The 20,429-nt window shown below is 34.7% G+C and overlaps 3 protein-coding genes across 3 annotated transcripts in view; 2 read left to right on the forward strand and 1 right to left on the reverse strand.

The window, feature by feature from the left end:
* LOC118273901 (uncharacterized) overlaps positions 1-20,429 on the reverse strand; it is a 220,409-nt gene that overhangs the window by 180,101 nt on the left and 19,879 nt on the right. The gene's annotated exons all lie outside the window — the stretch shown is intronic.
* LOC118274215 (adhesive plaque matrix protein) lies at positions 8,115-15,357 on the forward strand. Its single transcript, XM_035591648.2, has 4 exons — positions 8,115-8,271; positions 9,101-9,450; positions 11,320-11,517; positions 14,545-15,357. The coding sequence occupies exons 1-4, from the start codon at positions 8,263-8,265 to the stop codon at positions 14,816-14,818; spliced, it is 831 nt and encodes a 276-aa protein (XP_035447541.2). The 5' UTR covers positions 8,115-8,262; the 3' UTR covers positions 14,819-15,357.
* On the forward strand, positions 16,222-19,831 carry LOC118274290 (uncharacterized). The gene is made up of 4 exons (XM_035591752.2): positions 16,222-16,622; positions 16,722-17,413; positions 17,486-17,698; positions 17,809-19,831. The coding sequence occupies exons 1-4, from the start codon at positions 16,614-16,616 to the stop codon at positions 19,706-19,708; spliced, it is 2,814 nt and encodes a 937-aa protein (XP_035447645.2). The 5' UTR covers positions 16,222-16,613; the 3' UTR covers positions 19,709-19,831.

Genomic DNA, 20,429 nt, shown 5'->3' on the forward strand with positions numbered 1-20,429 from the left:
CTGTAAGAGTCTCTTAGACATAAAGGACCAGGATTGACAAAAACTAATTTCACGCGGGCGAAGCCGCGGGCGGAAGCTAGTATATTATAAAGCTGACGAGGTTGTTTGTTTGTTTGATTGATTATTTGAACTCGCTAATCTCCGGAACCGCTGGTCCGATTCGAATAATTATTTTTGTGTTTTATTAATGAGGCTTGGGTTATAGGCTATAAATCATCACACTATGATCAGTAGGAGCCGAGCAGAACGGGTGAAACCGCGGAGTCGCCAGTTTTTTATAATTACTATACTTCGTTCGTCATGTCGTCGAATGTGTAATCTATACCGATATGACAACCTGATTTCTAAATTATCAAAACAGCATATAGCACGGTAATGGACCCAGTGTATGACAATCAACTCGGTTTCCATTCAAAGGACTTGGTGCATCTCTATCTGAATTATAATCGTGAAGTTCATTTATTTTGTGAACGTATGTCATATACATATTCGTTCTAGTGAAACACACGAAAAATTAAGATTTTGATCAGCACCTTGGAAGGAGGATTCAGGATGCGAAAGCGTTGTTGTAGATAAAGTGCAAATGTATGACATTGTTCCATCTTAATGGAAGTAGGGCCATCTTATAACCTTTGAAGGTTTACAAACAAGGTTCGAGTGTTTCGTCCGAGTATTTTTTTAAATAAATGTTTCTACATGTGTAAGTATACCACAGAACAATTTGTATTGCTATTATCAATGTAGTTTAGGAGAAACACTTCTTTAAAGATTTGGATTTAGGCTTTGGACACAATTTTTAAATTACTCAAAAAATAGGGTTATGTAAGCATTGAACCACAAATGATTAGGTAGTAGTCAGTTGTCCAGCTAACTGTGCTACCTACAAACCATTCAGTTAAACAGTAGCATTACTAGTCATATAACAAAAAAAGTTGTTATTTGTCTAACCACCAACCAGAATTTTGGATAATTAAATTCTTGAGTCACGAACGACAGTAGTTACCTCATTCGTGTAAATGTAGGACGTCAATGACGCATGGGACTTTATGACAAAATGGGTTCAATTCAAAATGGGCCATAAAAACAACATTTTATTGCCAAAGGTTTAAAGCAACGAACAAAGTGAGCAAAATGATGTGTCAGACCTTGAGCTTTGAATCATCGTATCAGGACCTCAAGTAGAGCATTTCATAAGAAGTGTAAAACCCGGTTAAAGTTCTTAAGTATCCACGTAATCGTTGCAATATGACTTATTCGTAATTACCTTCGAATGATCAAGCTGAAACTGGCCGAGTCATTTCCGTCGGAGAAAATGATTTTTGGAGCAGATGTTGTCTGTATGTTGGAATAATGGAGATTACGTCTTTTTTTGAGGGGGAAAATCATCCAATGACTTCTCTCGCCTTAGGCGAGGCGAGAGGGAGTGTCAGACTCTTACTGACTAAAAACCACCCCGTTCCTACTCCTGCTTTTCGAGCCGGAGCCCCGGTAAACCCGCTAGGTAGTCCGCAGCTCCGGAGGAGATTACGTCTAGGAAAACATAGTGTAGAGCATCGTCCAGCTAGGTGAACAGTGATCCGGAGCTGCGGACTACCTGGTGAGTTTACTAGGACTCCGGCTCGAAAAGCAGGAGTAGGAACAGGGTGGTTTTAGTCAGTAAGATTCTAACTACCTCTCGCCACACCCAAGGCGGGAGTAGACATTGGATGATTTTTCTAGGTAAGTAGTAACGAATCGCAAAAAAAGTGGCTGGCACTGCTAGCAGTGGTTGGATGTGAGAAGATGTTGAAGATTGAGTTCTGTACTATGCTATTAAAAGAGACTTATCCAATGTTCAGTAGTAGACAAACACGAGCGAATGTTGCAGCAACGCTGACTTGTCGCTACATTTCCTGATATGGGCATCTGCCTGCGTCTTCAGGAAAAAATGCTATGTCAAATTAAGTATTTATAACCCATTAGGTAAACATGTATCAAAACAACAGCATCTTTTTCAAGAAGTAGGTAAATCATTTTATTTTCCTCAATTATAAATCGTATTAAGTTTCGTGTAAATTATAGTCGTGCTTAAATAGCATGTATAGGCGACCGGTTATTTCTGCTAGACTAAAACCGCAACCTAAAATGCTGAAACAGGATAAGTAGACAAATTACTATGACTATGAGAACAAGGTAAACTTTACTAACAAATCCCAATTAACATATTAATCGATTCATTGATAAAAATCGGAATAATTCAAACCAAACACCAATTAGGTAAATGACAATTAAGTATCAAACATATAATTGCTCAAAAACCGGAGAAGGAAATGAGATGCCAATATCTGATGCACTACAAAGGTTAAATGGCCAAATAATGAGACTACAATACGTAAAAATAAATAAATAATATAATCAATCACGTCTATGTAATAGGAAGTGACACACACATAAACAGCCTATAGCTGACCAAGCGCTTCTTCTCACATGGAGAAGGTTTGAGCATTAATAACCACACTTGAGATTTCAAACTTATAATTAAAAATTATAAGCCCAGGTCTCCTTACAATATCCGGAACTGCGGACAACGTAAAAGATTACCAGGGCTCCGGCTCAAAGCAGGAGTAGGAACGGGATGGTTTTTAGTCAGTAAGAGTCTGACACTCCCTCCCGCCTCACCCAAGGCGGGCGAAGTCATTGGATGATATCCCCCCTCAAAAAAAAAGTTTTCCTTACAATATGTTCCTTCGCCGTTTGTGTGATCTAATCCTAGAAAGTACTTATAACTCGGGAAAAAGTCACATTGGGACTTGTCGTTGGCAAACTAATGCATGAGAAGCGGGCGTCTTAAACCTCCGGACCACCACGACGTTCCATGCATAATTTTCATTATAAACAAACAGTGGAAAGTTTCTTTGAATGTTTATTTTTAAGAAGCAACCCATGACAAAAGAAAATTAATGTTTTAAGGCTACCCACTGGTTGAAGAAGTTTTAAGTTTAAATCATCGTAGTAATCATTCATTCAAAACATCAATAAATCAGTCATAATTTATGTTCGCAAAAATATTGCAATAATATGTCTGACTCACTAAAGTTAACAAAGTGTCTAACATCTTTACATGACAGGGGAAGTTCAATAATCTAATAAATTAAGTTTATTATTTCTGATATTGATCTGTGTAATAGATGGCCTATGTTAAGCTGTTAATGTCTTGTTCATCGAAATATTACTAGAACAATTAATAAAGTGGTACTTAATTATATGTAGTTGAAATAAGACCTAAGGCATTTGTTACCTCCTTCAAGATCAGTGCGTTTTTTATTTTGCGAACTATTTAAAGAAGTTCTTTCAATATATCCCTCATATTATATCATCTGGTTTTATTTAAATCCTTTGCTTTGACAAGTACACTTGGACGCTAAGGATCGGAGCCACTGGCGTTTTTTCTCTGTCTTTTCTTGATACAAATATTTTATTAATTGGTAATGGATATGTCATATGACAGGCAATTTAAAACGAGACTATTTTCTAGTAAAACATTTTTTTAAGTTATAGAGGAATCTTTAAAATTATAAAAATTGCTAGTCGTCCCGTTTTTGGCTCATAAGTGTATATTATGCTAAATACATATATTACACTTACATAGGAGTATAACAGTTTATTTTTTGTTTAAGAAAACACAGACAAAGATCTATCTATACCTTTCATCAGTTATTAGGCCACTGGAATATAGGGTGAGCCTGTTGCAAGTCAGGCTCAGCCCAATCGAACCCGATACTCCCTAATTGGCTGTCACGATTGCGAGCACTCTACTAACGAAGCAGTCCATTTCCGAATCAAAATACACAAGCCCTTTTGGTTTATAGTTAGTTGGCATGCCATCCCAAAATCGAGAAGAAAAGCATTAAAATTGATATATTCATTGGTGATACGGCCCTTGCTTTATTGTTGAGATATAAATCCACTTAAAGGGAAGATAAAGACAAAATCAAATTATATGCTTCATTACGAAGCATTAGCTGCATGTCATTTCGTGTGACTGACGATTTATTTACATTTTGAGTTAGAAAACTCTTCGTAAAATATTATAATGGAAATGATATTTATTATAATGTAGCTTAAGAGCTAATTTAAAATGTATGAAAATCTTTTTGATCCTCCTTGTTTTGCTGATTGTAAGTGTGTTCAGTGAGGTTCATGGGAGACGCACATCTCCTTAGGGATGTACTGGGACCAGACGTTGCACCGTAGGGGGTCCGGAGTAGGTCTATCTAAGAGGACTTGGTTCCCCTTACAAATGTTGAGGATGGCCACCGGTGAGGTAAAAATAAGAGTCCGACAAAATCGAATCCGTAGGGTGTACCTAGTCTAATATTTCCCCAAAAGCTAAGCGCCGTTTAAAGATCTCGAGTATCTACTGGCTACAAACCCACCTTTCATCAGTTATAATAGTAACTGATGAAAGGTGTACTGTATTCAGTTCAGTTCCTTTTTGCTGGTTGTAAGTGTGTTACGATGTTCCGAATGTTTAACAAGGAGACCTAAAATTTTCTGAAGATGCATGATATATGTATTACAGTTATAATGTGATATATTACAGGTGCACTATGTATCTTAAATAAAAAACACTAAATTAAGGAAGTAAATTAATATAAGGAAAATCACTTAATTAAGGTGTGTGCACAAATCTAGCAATTGTTGACCAGTTTTGTAAAGTCCAAACAAAATTGCTTTTAATTGTTGGGGAGCTTAATATGACCTTTAAATTTTTGTCAAGGTCAAACGTTTTTGGTCAATATAATTTCATCCTACGCATTACACCATATTTTGAAAAACTAAATAAAGGACTTTATCCTTATAGCAATAGGTATGAAATATCTGAATAAAATTCAGTTGTTTTTAAATGAAATAATGACTCTACAGACATCAAACAAACTTTAGCATTTATAATGTTAATAGGATAGAATCAAATCATTATTACGAGTACCTACATGAAATATTTATTCAGTTTGCCCTTCAGATTTTTAATTGCAACCGCTGCACTCCGAAATTTCCGAAATTTTTATTACAACTTTTATTGCCCAAAAAACTCATTTCAAAAAGATAACACTAACCATAAAACCAAAATTACTTGAATACATATTTGATCAAATTTTAATGTTTTCAAAAGAATTTAGCTTACTTTAGCATTTAGCAAATATAAATAAAACCCTACTGTTTTCACACCTCCGACACCTCCGGAGCTGTGGACTACCTAGCGAGTTTACCGGGGCTCCGGCTCGAAAGGCAGGAGTAGGAACGGGGTGGTTTTTAGTCAGTAAGAGTCTGACACTCCCGTTCGTCTCTCCCAGGAAAAGTCATTGGATGATTTGCCTTAAAAAACGGTTTTAACACCAAAAAAATTACTTTAAGTCTAGTATTTCTGGGTGCTTCTCACATCATTTTATAGGACTTTTGTGAAGACTTATATTATAAAACACTGATACGGGCTACGTTCTTTTTAAAAAGAGAAAAAAAGTAAATTAAAACACACAAACTCTTTTATCTTCTTACCGTAATAAGTAATATTTGTTTCACCGTTATATACATTATAAAGGTTTTATGAATCACATTTTTTTGGTATCTCCAATGCCCCATGTAAGGTATGGCAAAATTCTTTTATAATATGTGAACCTTAAATTTGCCTACAGCATTCATGCGTACAAGATTTTGGTTAGATCATTTTCAAGATCAAAGCTTTATAGTGTCTTTTTATATAATTTATAAGAATATCGGGGATTATCTAATGAAATGAGACACTAATTACATACGAATAAAACACATTATAGCGTGACAAAGGGTTTTATTTAGAACATGGTCATCTGAGCCTTTTTGAGAATTATAAAGTTAGTCTTTGTTTCTATGTCTGAATTTATTAAGGTGGTATATAACAAAATTAAAAAAGAAGGGAATAAGTTTGTGTCTAATGTTATATGTAATAGGTAAAATCTCGCATGAAAACTTAGTTATGATCTCTGATTAACGTGAAATTCCCACTCAATATTAAACTTTACCTATTTCTTAATCATAATACCTATGATATATCCTATGTCCACTTTCCTCATCCATTTTACCTTGTATTTCATTTAAAAGAATATGATAACTGTTAAAAAATTCGTTTTTGGGAATTCCCTAGTGAGATCCGTATTTTTTTCATGTAGTCCGTCGTTCGCTGAATGAATGTGGATCAAGATAAGCTTTGTTTATGTATTAAAATTCTTTGAAAAAACGCTTTAGATTTTTTTTCTAATATTAAGGACAAACCTACAAATAATGTAATGCTATATGCTGATAAATACTTTTACCTATACATACGTACAGAAAAGTTCAAGAGAGTCGCAATAAAAATCAGTAGGTTGCTACTTAGTTCCACGTTAAACAATTTCAAATTAAAATAAAACTATTTAAGAACACAAGCAAAACTAAGACAAATACTACGAGTAATGATTCCAGAATTGTCCCCATTCATACATCACATAAAAAGCAACACTGACTCATTATAACGTATGCTAATAACAGATTAACAAACCAAATCCGTATGACATAGGGAATTAAATGGATACAAAACGTCCCTTTTCGGGATTTTCACCGATTCATGACAATTTTAAGTAATAAACATACGATTATGTATGACATGTGTATGGGATGGGCATCTTTATACGCTATACACGTACATTTTGCTCTGCATCAAGTCAAAAATACATAAATATGATGTAGATAAAGTACTAAGGACATTAGTCGGTGACTTTTGTGAATTTTCCTTTAAATTAAATAAAATACATAGTTACGTGTATAACCTTACGTTTAAAGACAAAGGGTGCGCCCACGCTTTGATAAAGTTAATTAGACTTGTTGTAAAATACATGTACGAATACTAAGGCAGGTACAATTGTTTCTGTAGTAATCAAAATTTTGGTCTGCTAATTAGATAAGTAGATATTACATATTTATTTCAGGTTTAAGAGATGGAACAAATTAAATTTTAATTTCGTTCTTTTGACCTACGTCTTTTACCTATTGTTTATTTGGGTTTTTGTTGAAATTGTCCAAGCGTAATTAATAATTATGGTTGCTCGTAGGTTATAGACACCCGCTTCTCATGCATCTGACTTTTCCGAGGTATATGTACTTTATAAGATTATTTAGACACCACTGACAAATGGTGAAGGAAAACAATGGATTATAATTTCTAATAATAAGTTTGAAATCGCTAACCAGTATTGTGATTAATCCGGAGCTGCGGACAACGTAACAGGTTACCGGGGCTCCGGCTCAAATCAGGAAAAGGAACGGGGTGGTTTTTAGTCAGTAAGAGTCTGACACTCCCTCTCGCCTCACCTAAGGCGGGAGAAGTCATTGGATGATTTTCCCCCGCCAAAAAAAATCATTGTGATTAATGGTGATTAATGTTCAAACCTTCTTTCTCCGTTTAAAAAGAGACCTTTGGTCAGCAGTGGCCACTTATAAGCTGTTCATGTGTGATGTATCCAAGCAGTTCATGCCAGTTATGTAGTTTCATGATCCTCGAGTCTAAGAAATTATTAGTTCGTTTTACTTGTTTGATGAAAGATTATAAAACGTCTATAAGTAAAACTCAGTTTAGAAACTATATTCGGAAATATGTTTCAAGATACAACTATTTCAACTTCAAAAATGTTCTAAACATTACAACATCTCGTTCAACAAATACTTATATTTAACAATATAATCAGTTCGACCTTGGGTCCTACACATAGCCTAAAGCAAATACCATGAATCATAGAGATGCAAGCCTTAAAACCAATTAGAACTATTCACGTTACCCTATTTCGGTCAAACGCTAAGTAAATAAGTAAATAGAAGTACTACGCCCACAACTCGTTTGTGAATGAAGCACTTGCTAGTCCATTCATAACTTAAGTAATAGTAAAGTCTGTTAAGTTTTCTTGCAACTCCAACTTAAATAAATTTGAACGATAGTAGTTAGGAGTTGGCTTTAAGAAAAAGTTTACAATAGAAAAATAAATATCTCCGGAATTTCCTCTTTCACATCGTTGGAATGCAATAAAAACAATAAATTTGTCAATAAATCTCATTTTTTAACCGAAAATCGCATTTATTAATCATATGATCTAAGAGCGAGGTCATTGTGCGCAGGCGCGGAGATGTGCGAACGCATGAGGACGCAGGATATTTTGCTATAAAAATGTGGGGCGACCCCTTGTGACCACAGTATCGAACGGGGATCGGAAGGACACAGACATGAAGCTGGTGAGTCCTTGGAAATATAAGTTTAGTGCCAGTGTTTGTGAAAAAATAATATATTTTTAATTTAAAAAAAAAATATCAGTGAAAAAAAATTTAAGTTGGATTTTTTGTGTTTGGTAACGTAAAAACGTTAATGTAATGTGTATAAATTTTGAATACTTTTAAATAAATGTTTTTCCTTAAATTTTCAAACAGTGTAAAAATAAGAATATTTTACAAATTTTAAAGTTCACAATTCATACAGAATCACGGAATAATTTAACTTCCAAAATTATTCAAGATAAATTATTAAAAACTTCTAGACATAAATAACTCGAACAATTAAGAACGAAGAAGCTTTTAATTGAGTGCCATTTCGCGCTAATCATGAATTGGAAAATTAATTTTCTCTCAAACCAAAATCTTGTTTCAAATTAATCTTCGTTTCGAATTCCAACTTAATATTAAAGACTCAAATTAAGAACTAAATATATAATAATATGAAGCTTGAAATAAACGTACAATTTGGTAAAGTTGAAACCACAAAATTGGTCTGTTTACAGTTACATATACCGAATGAAATAAACCATATAAACCATATACATAAAATTTCACGAATTAAAATCAGTTAAAATTTTTTTATTTATAAATATTTTTATTAGAGTTATCACGGTTTTAACTCTGACAAGAGTAAATAAAACTCATATTGAATTTACCAATACGAGTACCTGACAAACTGAAATGTCCTTAATAAAACAATTGATTTATATGTTTTCTAAAAATCTATAAATTCATCATTTACAGAAACTAAATCAATTTTGATTAAAACTAATCGCAATAATATCTTCCACAGCTACTAATCTTCGCCGCCATCTTGGCTTTCTCGCTGGCAGAGGAGAAGAAAAAGGTAGAAGTCGTTAATGACTCAGAAGCCGAAGCATCAGCGACTATCGAGCTCATGAAAGAAGGAGTAGACCTGAACACAGCTGCTAGCTCATACAACTCCTATGTTCCTCCAAGCCAGCGACCTCCTCATTGGAACGTGAAACCTATTCAACCAATCCAGACATCTGTACCAGCCAACGTACAGAATGACTATTATCAATGGAGCACCCCGGTCTACCATCCTCCTACAACCACTACTCCAGTGTCGGTGATCAAGAACGAGCAGTACTATGGTGAAAATGGCCACTACAAATACGAGTAAGTTCTTTTTTTTTTTGGTGAAAGATCAGTACCCTTAGTACGAATTTGCTTTACGAAACGAGAATGCGTTCGGCGCTCTGATTGGTCGGCGTGAATGAACTAACCAATCAGAGTGCCGAATGCGCTCTCATTACGTTTTCGTTCAATGTAAAGCAAACTCATACTAAGGGTACAGAATATTTAAGCTCGTTGTCTTTATTTGGCGGTTAAAGTAAAAAGTCTTCGTCATAACCACTTTTGGTCGACTCTAGGGACATCTTAAATGACTAATCTCTTGGTATAAGTATACCGCGTCACCGTCAGATAACGATGATATAGAAAAGGAGTCACCTTCAGGAAGTTTACCTATCTAATCTATTTCCCAAACATGTCCTTGTAAAGTTCTAAACCACGCCGAAGATTAAAGACATTATTCACTTTAATTCTAGTCTCAAGAGCACAATCTACAAATACAATGCTTCAGTGTAATCTTGACAAAACCGAAGTAATCTGTAACAAGTTGTAAAGCTCCGTAAAGTAATATCGTGGGCCTACATACGCGTAATGGCAATTACTTAAGGCTGTGTTCACAAGATCATTAAACGCCTACATGATGATAAATCTGTCCTAAAATGTTGGAAATCTCCTTATAGATTCTCCTTAATCTTTGTAACCTAATATTAGGTATGTTATTCCCTTAAAGGATAGGTAGATTATGTACCTGAACCTGAAAAACCTTCAAAATTTTTGGTACTAAAGTATGCGTACATATAAATATTTTGTATAAAAGGTCGATCGCGAGGAACATTTAGAAAAAAAGTCGATCGCTAGTACATATACATAAGTTGGCCACCCCTTGTCTATACTGAATGAGCCTTCATTAGATTTTCTATGATTTCGGAATCGCATCTAAGATGCCTCATAGACCGTTGTCTAGCGACTACTCGACTAAAGAGTTAGATTTCGGTCCAGTTATAATCACATTTCCATAATTTAAAACACACAAACCGCAAATATTGAGACCATTGTCCTTGACAATCATAACTGGGGTTCGAAAAGCAAATATTATGTAAAAATCTGTGTTATGATGACACAGTCCCTAACGGTCGGGCGGACCGCTCATACAGGTTTCACAAAATCCCAGGTCATCTTGACCATAACTGTTTCTTGAATGTCATCAGACCTCCAAAAAGGTCCTAATTTTGTGTAGGTTACCCCAATAATAACTGTACCGTCATCGTCAACAGCGTGTAAATATCTTGAGATCTTTTTAAAAATGTACCGTTGTCACATCGATTCGAATTTATTGATCCATAATTTTTATGATGTCTCGTAGTTTTTTTATATTTACTTAAATTCTTTTTCGTAGACATGTAGACTAAATAAGGAATATATTAACGGATCAACCTATTGAACTACTAATATTAACGATGTTTTGGTTCCTCTATTGTCTTGTAGGTAAACTCCTTTTGTGGTCATTTAGGTATAGTCTCAAGCGGATGATATAAGTAGGGTGGATAAAAAACTGCTAAGCACATCCCGCGGTGATAAAAATCTTTATAGTGTGGCAGGCCTTGATAAAAAGTAGCACGCGAACATAAAGGAACATTATCATAGATCATTTTCGTACCTACGACGCGATATAGCTTCCGAATCAAAGTTTCATATGGGAAATATCAACGGTTTGTCATCGGTTAAATCATTGCTAGGATTCGCTTTTGTACCTGTGTTTGTTATAAACAAAATATGCTCTGCTTGCGAAAATTTTATAAACTGACTGTCTTTATGTTTACTCTATGTAATTCCTGACATTTCCATACTCATTAAAGGCGAAAAAAATATGATACAAGGTCCAAATGATTTTAAACCTTAACCCATTCTCCTTAGATACCAGATCGCTGATGGCACTCACGTCGGAGAAGAAGGTTACTTCACTGACCCCAAGCAAACTGAAGAGAGTCTTGTAAAGAAGGGATGGTACTCCTACGTTGGTGCTGATGGCAAGAAGTACACCGTCACCTACTGGGCTGACCATACTGGCTTCCATGCGTATGGTGACCATCTGCCCACCCCTCCTCCTCCATAGTAAGTATATCTTTACTATAAGAAACGTTTCGTAAAGGTTTTGGTAAGTTTTGAAGGAAAACATTATGAGACAACCTGGGCTTAAAATTTCTAATTATTTGTTTGAATTTTCCAACCGACATTGAGCAAGCGTGGTGATTGATGCTCAAACCTTCTCCGTATGAGAAGAGACCTTTGGTCAGCAGTGTCCATTTATATCTGATAAAGGGTTCAAGAACAATTTTCTTGGGAAGTTCGGTTTCATTCAGTGTTTAGTCATATTTTCGTAAAATGTTTCCAATGTCATACTAACAAGCCTTCATTTTAAAACTTAAATCTCTACCAGTTTTGAAGTAGAATAAAATAAAGCAACAGAAACCAGCACTTCGTCCCCAAACCTTAAATCAATATATAATTAGTAAACAAAGTTTAATATTAATAAAATCTCAAAACCAAACGAATAACAACAAAATACTAATCAAACCACGTTAGCGAAACACAATTATTTTTCTCCAAATCGGTTTCCTAGTATTACAATGTAAGACGTGGCCCTTTTCCTGAACAGGAGGGCGGGAGTGCTCTTGAGTGAGTTATAGCCTCAACTTGTTTGTCATAGCCGAAATAAATGGCCACAAATAAAAATAAGGAACAAAATAAAATAAGTTTGTATCGAAAAGAAAGTGTTTACTGACGTTAACAGTATTGTTTATTATATTACATACAAATCGTGACTGCTGTGCAATGAGTTCCAGGTTCGATTTCCGGATGGTTTAAAGTATTGTTACGTACCTAACAGTAATGGCAAAGTCTGTAATTATGTCCAGTGTCTGACTTTTATGAACATAACACAAAAAGATTCACTACAAAAAATTGTGAATTGTGGCACCTCATTAAAACTTGTAAAAGATTAAAAGTGTGATTTTTATGATATGCAGTAGAGTGTGACTCATTTTCTAATGTTTTGGTGTTAGGTATTTACAGTTTGCTACCGTAACCAGTTTCCTATAAAAATATTCGCGAATCTAGTCCATAGGAATATTTTAACTAATAATATATTTGTCGTACCGTTACGAATTCCATTTTTGATGTTTACTAACAAATGGAAAAACTTAATCCGTATAAACCGTTTTATGAAATCCAAATAAGAAAACATATTTTTTTAAGGAGCTGCATTATAAACTAACTAACCGCCGAATGTGGGTTTTCCAATTCTTTTTCTTTCATTCAAGCTTTGTCCAATGACAATAACAACAACATTATCTAATATAGTGTAGTTGTTCGGAAGTAATGACCGAATAAACAATTCAGTGATTCATTTCCATTGAAGATTATATCAAGGTTCCCAAAGCAATAAACTTATTATTAAGCAGAAACAGATTCAACAAAGATTACGAACACATTCTTAAAAAGCCAATTAACACTACGGTTAAATAAAACTAAACAAGCATCTATTATCTCAATTACATATCGAGAAGACAGCGGTCATGTTTAAAAATGGCGGATTTACCGTTATAAAATAACAAATGAGGTACAAGTAAAAGAAGTTCGTAATTTGAACATGGAAACGGCATAAACTGTCCGCCCGCTTGTCACATCAAACTTGTATTTGCATAGAACATAATAGATGGTGGGTCAGCGATGTTAAATAGACATTTAAATGTAGTATAAATCAACTTTAAAGTGTGTAAATACGGTTCTAAATTGGCTAAACATTTAAGAGTATAGATTAGTCTTATTTATTACTACTAGTGGTCGCCTAGTGGTTGAAATTCAACCATATACGATTTAATTTACAATACCACTTAACATACGTTCAAGGATAATTTTTATTTAACTCAAACTCAAACAAACTCTTTTATAAAACTCTATTCATATGAGACGTCAATATCATCGCAATGTCTATCGATTTTGACGTTTTGTCAAATACGATCAGATACTATGCATGTGTGTGTAATGTTTTATTTATTGATTTAATGTACTTTATAAGCATTATTTTTGAAAAATATTAGCGTTCTGAACTTCTCCTACACATAAACTATAAGTGTACCAAATTTTATGCTCCTACGTCCGCGTAATTTTCGTAAAAAGCGGTCCAAAGTTTTTGCATCACGTATTAATATATAGATTCACTTCCAAAAACGCTTTTGTAAAAGTGTGTATAGGTAAATTGTACTTACTGAAATTTCAACCTTAAACATATCATCAGTATGACACTAAAATGGAAAGCAATTATGATAGCTCCCTTTTACACGATATACATAACACAACTGGTATTAAATCGGTGTTTACAAGTAAGACGTGCACTTCTGTTTACTTCGTTAGAGAAGAATGGATATGTAAAGTTTACAAATAATACACGGATGAAATGAATAATTGGCATAATTGTACACAATCCAATATAATCTATTGTTTCCTTACAAAACACAACGACTTCTGAAGATTACATTTCAGTATTTGCTATTGTAAACTCTTTATTGATATAGCGGAACTTATTATTTCATTGAATTTCCTGTTGCAATATTGTTTGTAATTAATATTTTTTTAAATACCGATAAAATTCTTTCCAATGTTTACATACTGTGAAAATTGTTCCGTAACGTAGGAATTAAATCTTCAGATTCTTACTGAAGAAATACTTAATTAGATGCGATAGGAATTTTAACTGCCTAATGTTTAAAAGCGTTTAACAGATAACAGTGTCGAATAATAATAAGAAACAAAACTGTCATCTTATTATGGGACATTCAACATGTATGGCAATTATAAAAGAATAACTATATGAGGTAAATAGATACCATACAGTTTTTTGTTTAAAAAATGTATGGTTATCTCGACCATAAAACGAATGCGTCGTCACTTGATACATTTAAAACAGTTCCTATGACATAATCGTTCAACCTCAAGATGACCGATTTGGGATTTCCTGTGCAAACCTTTAGTTGAATTAAAGACCAGAAAACCTTGTTAGACCTTCACAAAACTAAAATATTTCGTGATTATTTTCTTTAAGGTCATTTTGTAAAACGTTTGTGTCTCTTATTGTTACAGCAAGCCCGTAGTTGAGAACAAGCCTCTTTACGACTACCCAACTCAGACTCAGGCACCAGCAGTCTTCTACCCAACTCAACCAGCTCCAGTGCCCGTGAAACCAATCTACGTGCCACCTCAACCAACCCTACCGCCTGTACAACAGCCAACCTATGCCCCTCAACCTAGCTACCCCCCACAGAACTACATCCCTCCCCAACAGACGTACTACCCTCCTCAACAAACGTACTATCCTCCCCAACAAAATTACTACCCCCAACAAAACCACGTTTAAATCATAAATAGGTAGCGGTATATTTATAATGAAAACAACGACCATAGAGATTATTTTTGTATTAAAAATGAGAACTGTTGTATCCTCTGTACTTTAAACTGCATCGTTTATAAATATTTGATCATCATCGGTTGAAAGTATCGCGATAAAAGTTTTAACTTTCTTGAGCTCTCATAATCGTATTAAGATAATACCATCATGAGACCAAGTTTCGCTTAACGCAGGAACGGTAAAAAGTAATGCGGACCAAAGTATTTCACTCGCTTTACTTTCATATCGATATTTCGTATTTTTCTAATCGAATCGATGAATTTTAATGTACAGATACTTTTAGCTCTATAGGTATACGAATAACATTACCTCTGAACGATTATAGCGATGTAAATCGATGCGATCGATTGAAGTCAGTGATCTTAGTCACGATTATGAATTGTGAATTCGATCACTGATCGAGGTATGACAGGTTTTGTGATAGTATTGTATGTTCAAAGCCTAATATGTGATGTATTGGTAATCAAATAAATAAGTTTTGTATATAATTTGTTGTATCATTCTAAATGTAATCCCTAAACCCTTACATTTTGACGAGATGACAATAAAGAGAAATAGTAATAAGATGAGAAAGATAATATTGATATCGTATTAACGGTCAGTCTCTCACTGTTTTTTCGCATTGGTTTTTACAAAGACGTCAATTTGAAAACTTATTACATAAAATATTTTGCAGAACTCGTAACAATGATATACCTAATTATTATAATAGACATACCTACGAAGTTTCTTTTTCAAGAAACCCATTACGTCATCGTTGAGTCCAATTAGGGTTTGAATATACACAAATAAGCATAAAGCTGCCTTTCAAAGAAATAAATGAGGCGTTGAAATTGCATAAAAAGAAAATAAATACACATATTTGGAAAAAAACACAGTTTGAAACAAGAGTCCCACAATTTTTAACGAGGTAAAAAAATAACCCATTTTAAACCTACTGAGCTGGTAATTTAACCGCGGTAGGTTTTAACCAAAATTCTTGAGAACCGGTTTATAGGCCATTGACTCGACTTTGACCATTACAGAACTTGCATCACTTTACGACACGCGAATTTGGGATGACCGCATAAAACCTTCAATTTATCTTGCAATTTATCGAACGCAGTCTTTTCGCATCCGCCTCAGGGGTTTTTGATCTCTTTAATTAATTAAAATCCATGAATCACTCGTTCTCTCTGTCCTTTTCCTTTTACAAATACATTGTATTACAATCGACTTAGAATGAAAGACAATGCATTCACTATTCCATTGTTTAATATGTTGTTAATCGAATTCCTAAAGCCTAGGCCTATATATTAGTTGGTTTGTCAATAACATCACATTCATCTTGTAAAAATCAAACAAGTTACAAATCAATTCTCATTCTTCAGCTTTAGTAGCGACAGTCATATTTCTGAGGTAATTGTCTTGAACGCTACAGGTATAAAAACGCTGAAGGCAACTAGTATCAACACCCCAATATTAACTAATACTCGAACATCATCCATGGCTGCTTTACTCTGAGGATAATAAGTGTGGCTTGAACTAATGCTGTATTGGACACGGGATAAAAACAACAACGGGGCAAAAAGTGTGCATCAAAGAAGAGAAACGTTAGCCAAACGATCTCTTTCACGAATGCCTGGACACACATCGCGTGTATATAAATATATGCGGAATTCATTTTCATTACCAGTCTATTTTCCACGAGTGCTATAGTGTGACGTGAAAATTGTTATCAGAAACATTGACAGCTTCAAGAAAAATGAAGCTGGTAAGTGAAAAGTGTTTGTGTTTAAGTGAAATCGGATTTTATTTGGATGGTTTGAAACCGTAAGTTAGCCCTTGATTAACACGTAACATTATTTTTCAGATACCACTATTCATTTTGACGATAAGTCTAGCTGTGGACAATATAGCTCACGAACATTTCACTTTTCCACCACAATTTCAATCTAATATGTTTACTTCTGAAAAAAATCCTTACTTACCCCCAGAGGCTCATACGCCACATCCATATTTTCAAATGAATAACATGAACAAATTACAATTCCCATACCTTCCCCCGACCGCAACAAAGGCTCCGATGGGATACCCTTCACCATTCCCTATAATGATGTCTTCAACAATAAGACCTATCAGAATCGAAGACGATGACGATGAAGAAGATAGTAAAGCAACAACGCCGCGGTCGATTTCCATAAGAAGCATATATAATAACACTGGAAAAATGCCTAACCAGATGGCGGAAAGAAGAGAAATGAGACCTGTACCAAAGAATTTTCTACATCCCATTGATAGAATAGATACGAAAATGCCTTTTCAATTTAACACCAACCCCGAATCCTCAACGCAAAATGCACCAACGCAAACGATGACACCACGCAGTGTAAACATAATGGATTTTCATCGAGATCACTCTGCGGATCAGATGAAAGCAGCTAGTTTTCAAGGCCCACAATACGTGCCTCAGCCTGGAGTATTCATTTCTTCTACAACAGAAACTGCGATACCTATTCTACGTTTATCAAACGAAATGGATTTAGATGGGAGCTTTAGTTACGAGTAAGTGTGATTTCTGAGTACTTTTTCATAGATCTAGATTTTGTACAGAACTAATTTCAAATAATATTTTAGGGCTTTAGGAGCAGATCAGACCCATTACGTGCAACACAGTCGCATGGAAAACGCGGGTACTGGCAAAGACGAGCAAATTGTTGAGGGATCATACTCGTATGTGGGAGATAATGGAAAGACATACACGGTTCACTATATTGCGGATGCGAATGGTTTTAGAGCAAGCGGCGATCACTTGCCCGTTGCACCGCCGATTCCTGAAATTATTCAGAGGTTTGTAGTAACTTTAAACGATACTCTTTTCTATAGATTTATTGACATAAAAATATAATTTATTATAACTTAAAAAAAGTTATATTTCAAAACGAATATTATATTTTCAGAGCAATTCAGTACAACTTAGTCGAAGAAGCTAAGAAACCACCGCATTTGAAATCATGGAATGGGGAACAACAAGAAAACGAATTAAGCGAAAGTGAAAAACGACATCAGTTCGCTGTCTCACCGCCGCGCCTTAGCAGTCTATTTACAGGAAAAACTCCCGAATCATTCTCGCATAGTTTTTCACAACAGTCAAGCCCACAAAATAATTTAGTAGCCGCAGCTAGTTCACAGGCTCCGGTTCAAGCGACCATTAACTTTGCCGATCAAATGCAAACTAAACAAAACAGTGGAACAATTTCCCCACAAATAACTTTTCTGGCTTCGCAGGGTGCTCACGTTCCGTCTGTGAACGCACCTGAACCCATAAATAGAATGTTCACAACTGAGAAATCAACAATGCCTCAGTTAGTAAATTACGAAGCGAACATGAAAGACTCCGATCAAGAAAGTAACAAAGCTTTGTGGAGGTGGCAGTACGGTATTAATGCAAATGGTAACCAAAATAATAATATGGAGAAAAATTCCATATCGAGATCATTCGGTACAGATGACATTGTTATCAACTTCAATGACATGACTCACGACCAGTATACCACAATGATAAAGCAACAACTAGAACCAGAAAAAGAAAATATGAAAATGACGCAGAATCCAGATTCAAAAGAAAATAATTATTATTCTGATAACAAAAAACATTCAGAACCCGATTTCAATAATTACTCTAACGAAAATCCAATGGCTGCAAACGCTGTAAATAGTGATGAAAATCAATACTCAACTGAAATAATTTCACCTTCGGTCAATCCAAATAGCTGGCATCAAGAACAAACTGAGACAAGTAAAAGCTATCTCCCAAATTCTGATGATCAAGTTAATCAGTCACATGATGAAGACACCCAAACATCTAGGCCAACAATTATAACGCAACAAAAATTTATTCCTCAAAGTCAAACAATAACGCAAAACTACAATTATATGGACGACAATTTCGAATCTAGGAGAACCAGAATATTAAACACTGGTTCACCCAATCTTCATGAAAATAAATTGACTGTTTTACCTTTAGATTACTATCCAAATTCAGAACGTAAACACAATGTAAAGCATGAAATTAAAAAGGAATCGGAAGCTACTGTCACTCATGAACCACCCACGACTACTGTTAAAATGTTTGACCATTCAACAAAAGGCGGTAACATAAAATTCACTGACTTCATTGTACCTCAAAATGAGAATGATTTCAAACCAGTATTTTCATTTACCGAACCTATAACTGAGCCTCCTACTACTACAACGACTACAGAAATAAACATTGAACATGCGATTGAAGAGAACCTTTTCTTAAAGAATTTATTTAGAAATAATAAAAATGACGCTGATGTTAATAACAAGATAAGAGATGAACATAATAATAAACTAAATCTTCAAGTTAAGCCGATTGAGATGAGAGTCGAGCATCAGCCGAAATATCTATATCAATCTAAGCCCCTCAACGAGGTTAAACCTTTAAAGAAGAAGCCGATGGACTTATCCGATTTATTAAATTACATTGCCAAAAACCAGTTTGAACCTGGTAAATTAAAACCAGCAGCAAAACAACTGCCTAATAACTTGAAACAAAAATCTGAAATGCTTTACTATACACAAGATCATGAGATTGAAGAAGAAATATTAAATCGGCACCAACGTATACTCCCACCGCAAGAAGAGTTACGCGGTGTAATAAGAAATTATAAAGTCCTAAATCGAAACAATAACTACGCTAACGTAGAACGAAATGATGACGATGCTGGGTTAAAAAGGAACTTAAGTCCACCGCCTTTAAGATCTGTAAATCTACCTCCTTTAGGCCGCGCTGGCCCATCAATGAAAACTTACTTGCCTCCGATTTACATATAAATAAGAAAATTCTGTGATTAGTTTAATTGGTTTCGTAATTTTAAGTGGAGTTTGTTTTGTAAATATGCCTTTCATGCATTTATTAGGGTAAGTATGTTGAATAAACATTACGTAAAACGGTTACTGCTTTTTGTTTTATTTCAGAATATAAAAACACTTCATGCTCAAACTACAAAGGAGACATTTTATAGCCTCACTATATTAGAAATTAACACATACATGAATATGTATTTAAACAGCATGGCTCTGAAAGGATAAGTAAAGTAAGTGAACATTGCGTGCGCATCTCAGATGCATCATCTCGCCATCTGTACTGAAAGCGTAACGAGAATAAACTTTCTAACAATTACTCCGTACATTATCTGCTAATCGATGCTTAGAATGCGGATAAATCTTTCTTCATCCCCATTATAGTTGACATATTTATGTATGTGTCAATATGTTAAGTATTAGAGCAAAGACTTTCTTGTGCATTTTCATAATGGTTTTTCTGTGCATTCATTAAGATTGATGCTGTTTTTAGAGGAGAATCACTAGGTTAGACTTCGTCAACTAGAAGCCAAATACTATCCACTGCTGACCAACTACGTCACGCCTTTTATCCCCGAAAAGGTAGGCAGAGATACACATTAAGGCTCGTAATGTCGCTATAAAATATACACCCACTTTTCACCATTTGTATTATAAATCTCATGTTGATGATCCAATAGAAGCCGAGATT

Source organism: Spodoptera frugiperda, chromosome 3, assembly GCF_023101765.2.
Source record: "Spodoptera frugiperda isolate SF20-4 chromosome 3, AGI-APGP_CSIRO_Sfru_2.0, whole genome shotgun sequence".
Taxonomy (NCBI): domain Eukaryota; kingdom Metazoa; phylum Arthropoda; class Insecta; order Lepidoptera; family Noctuidae; genus Spodoptera; species Spodoptera frugiperda.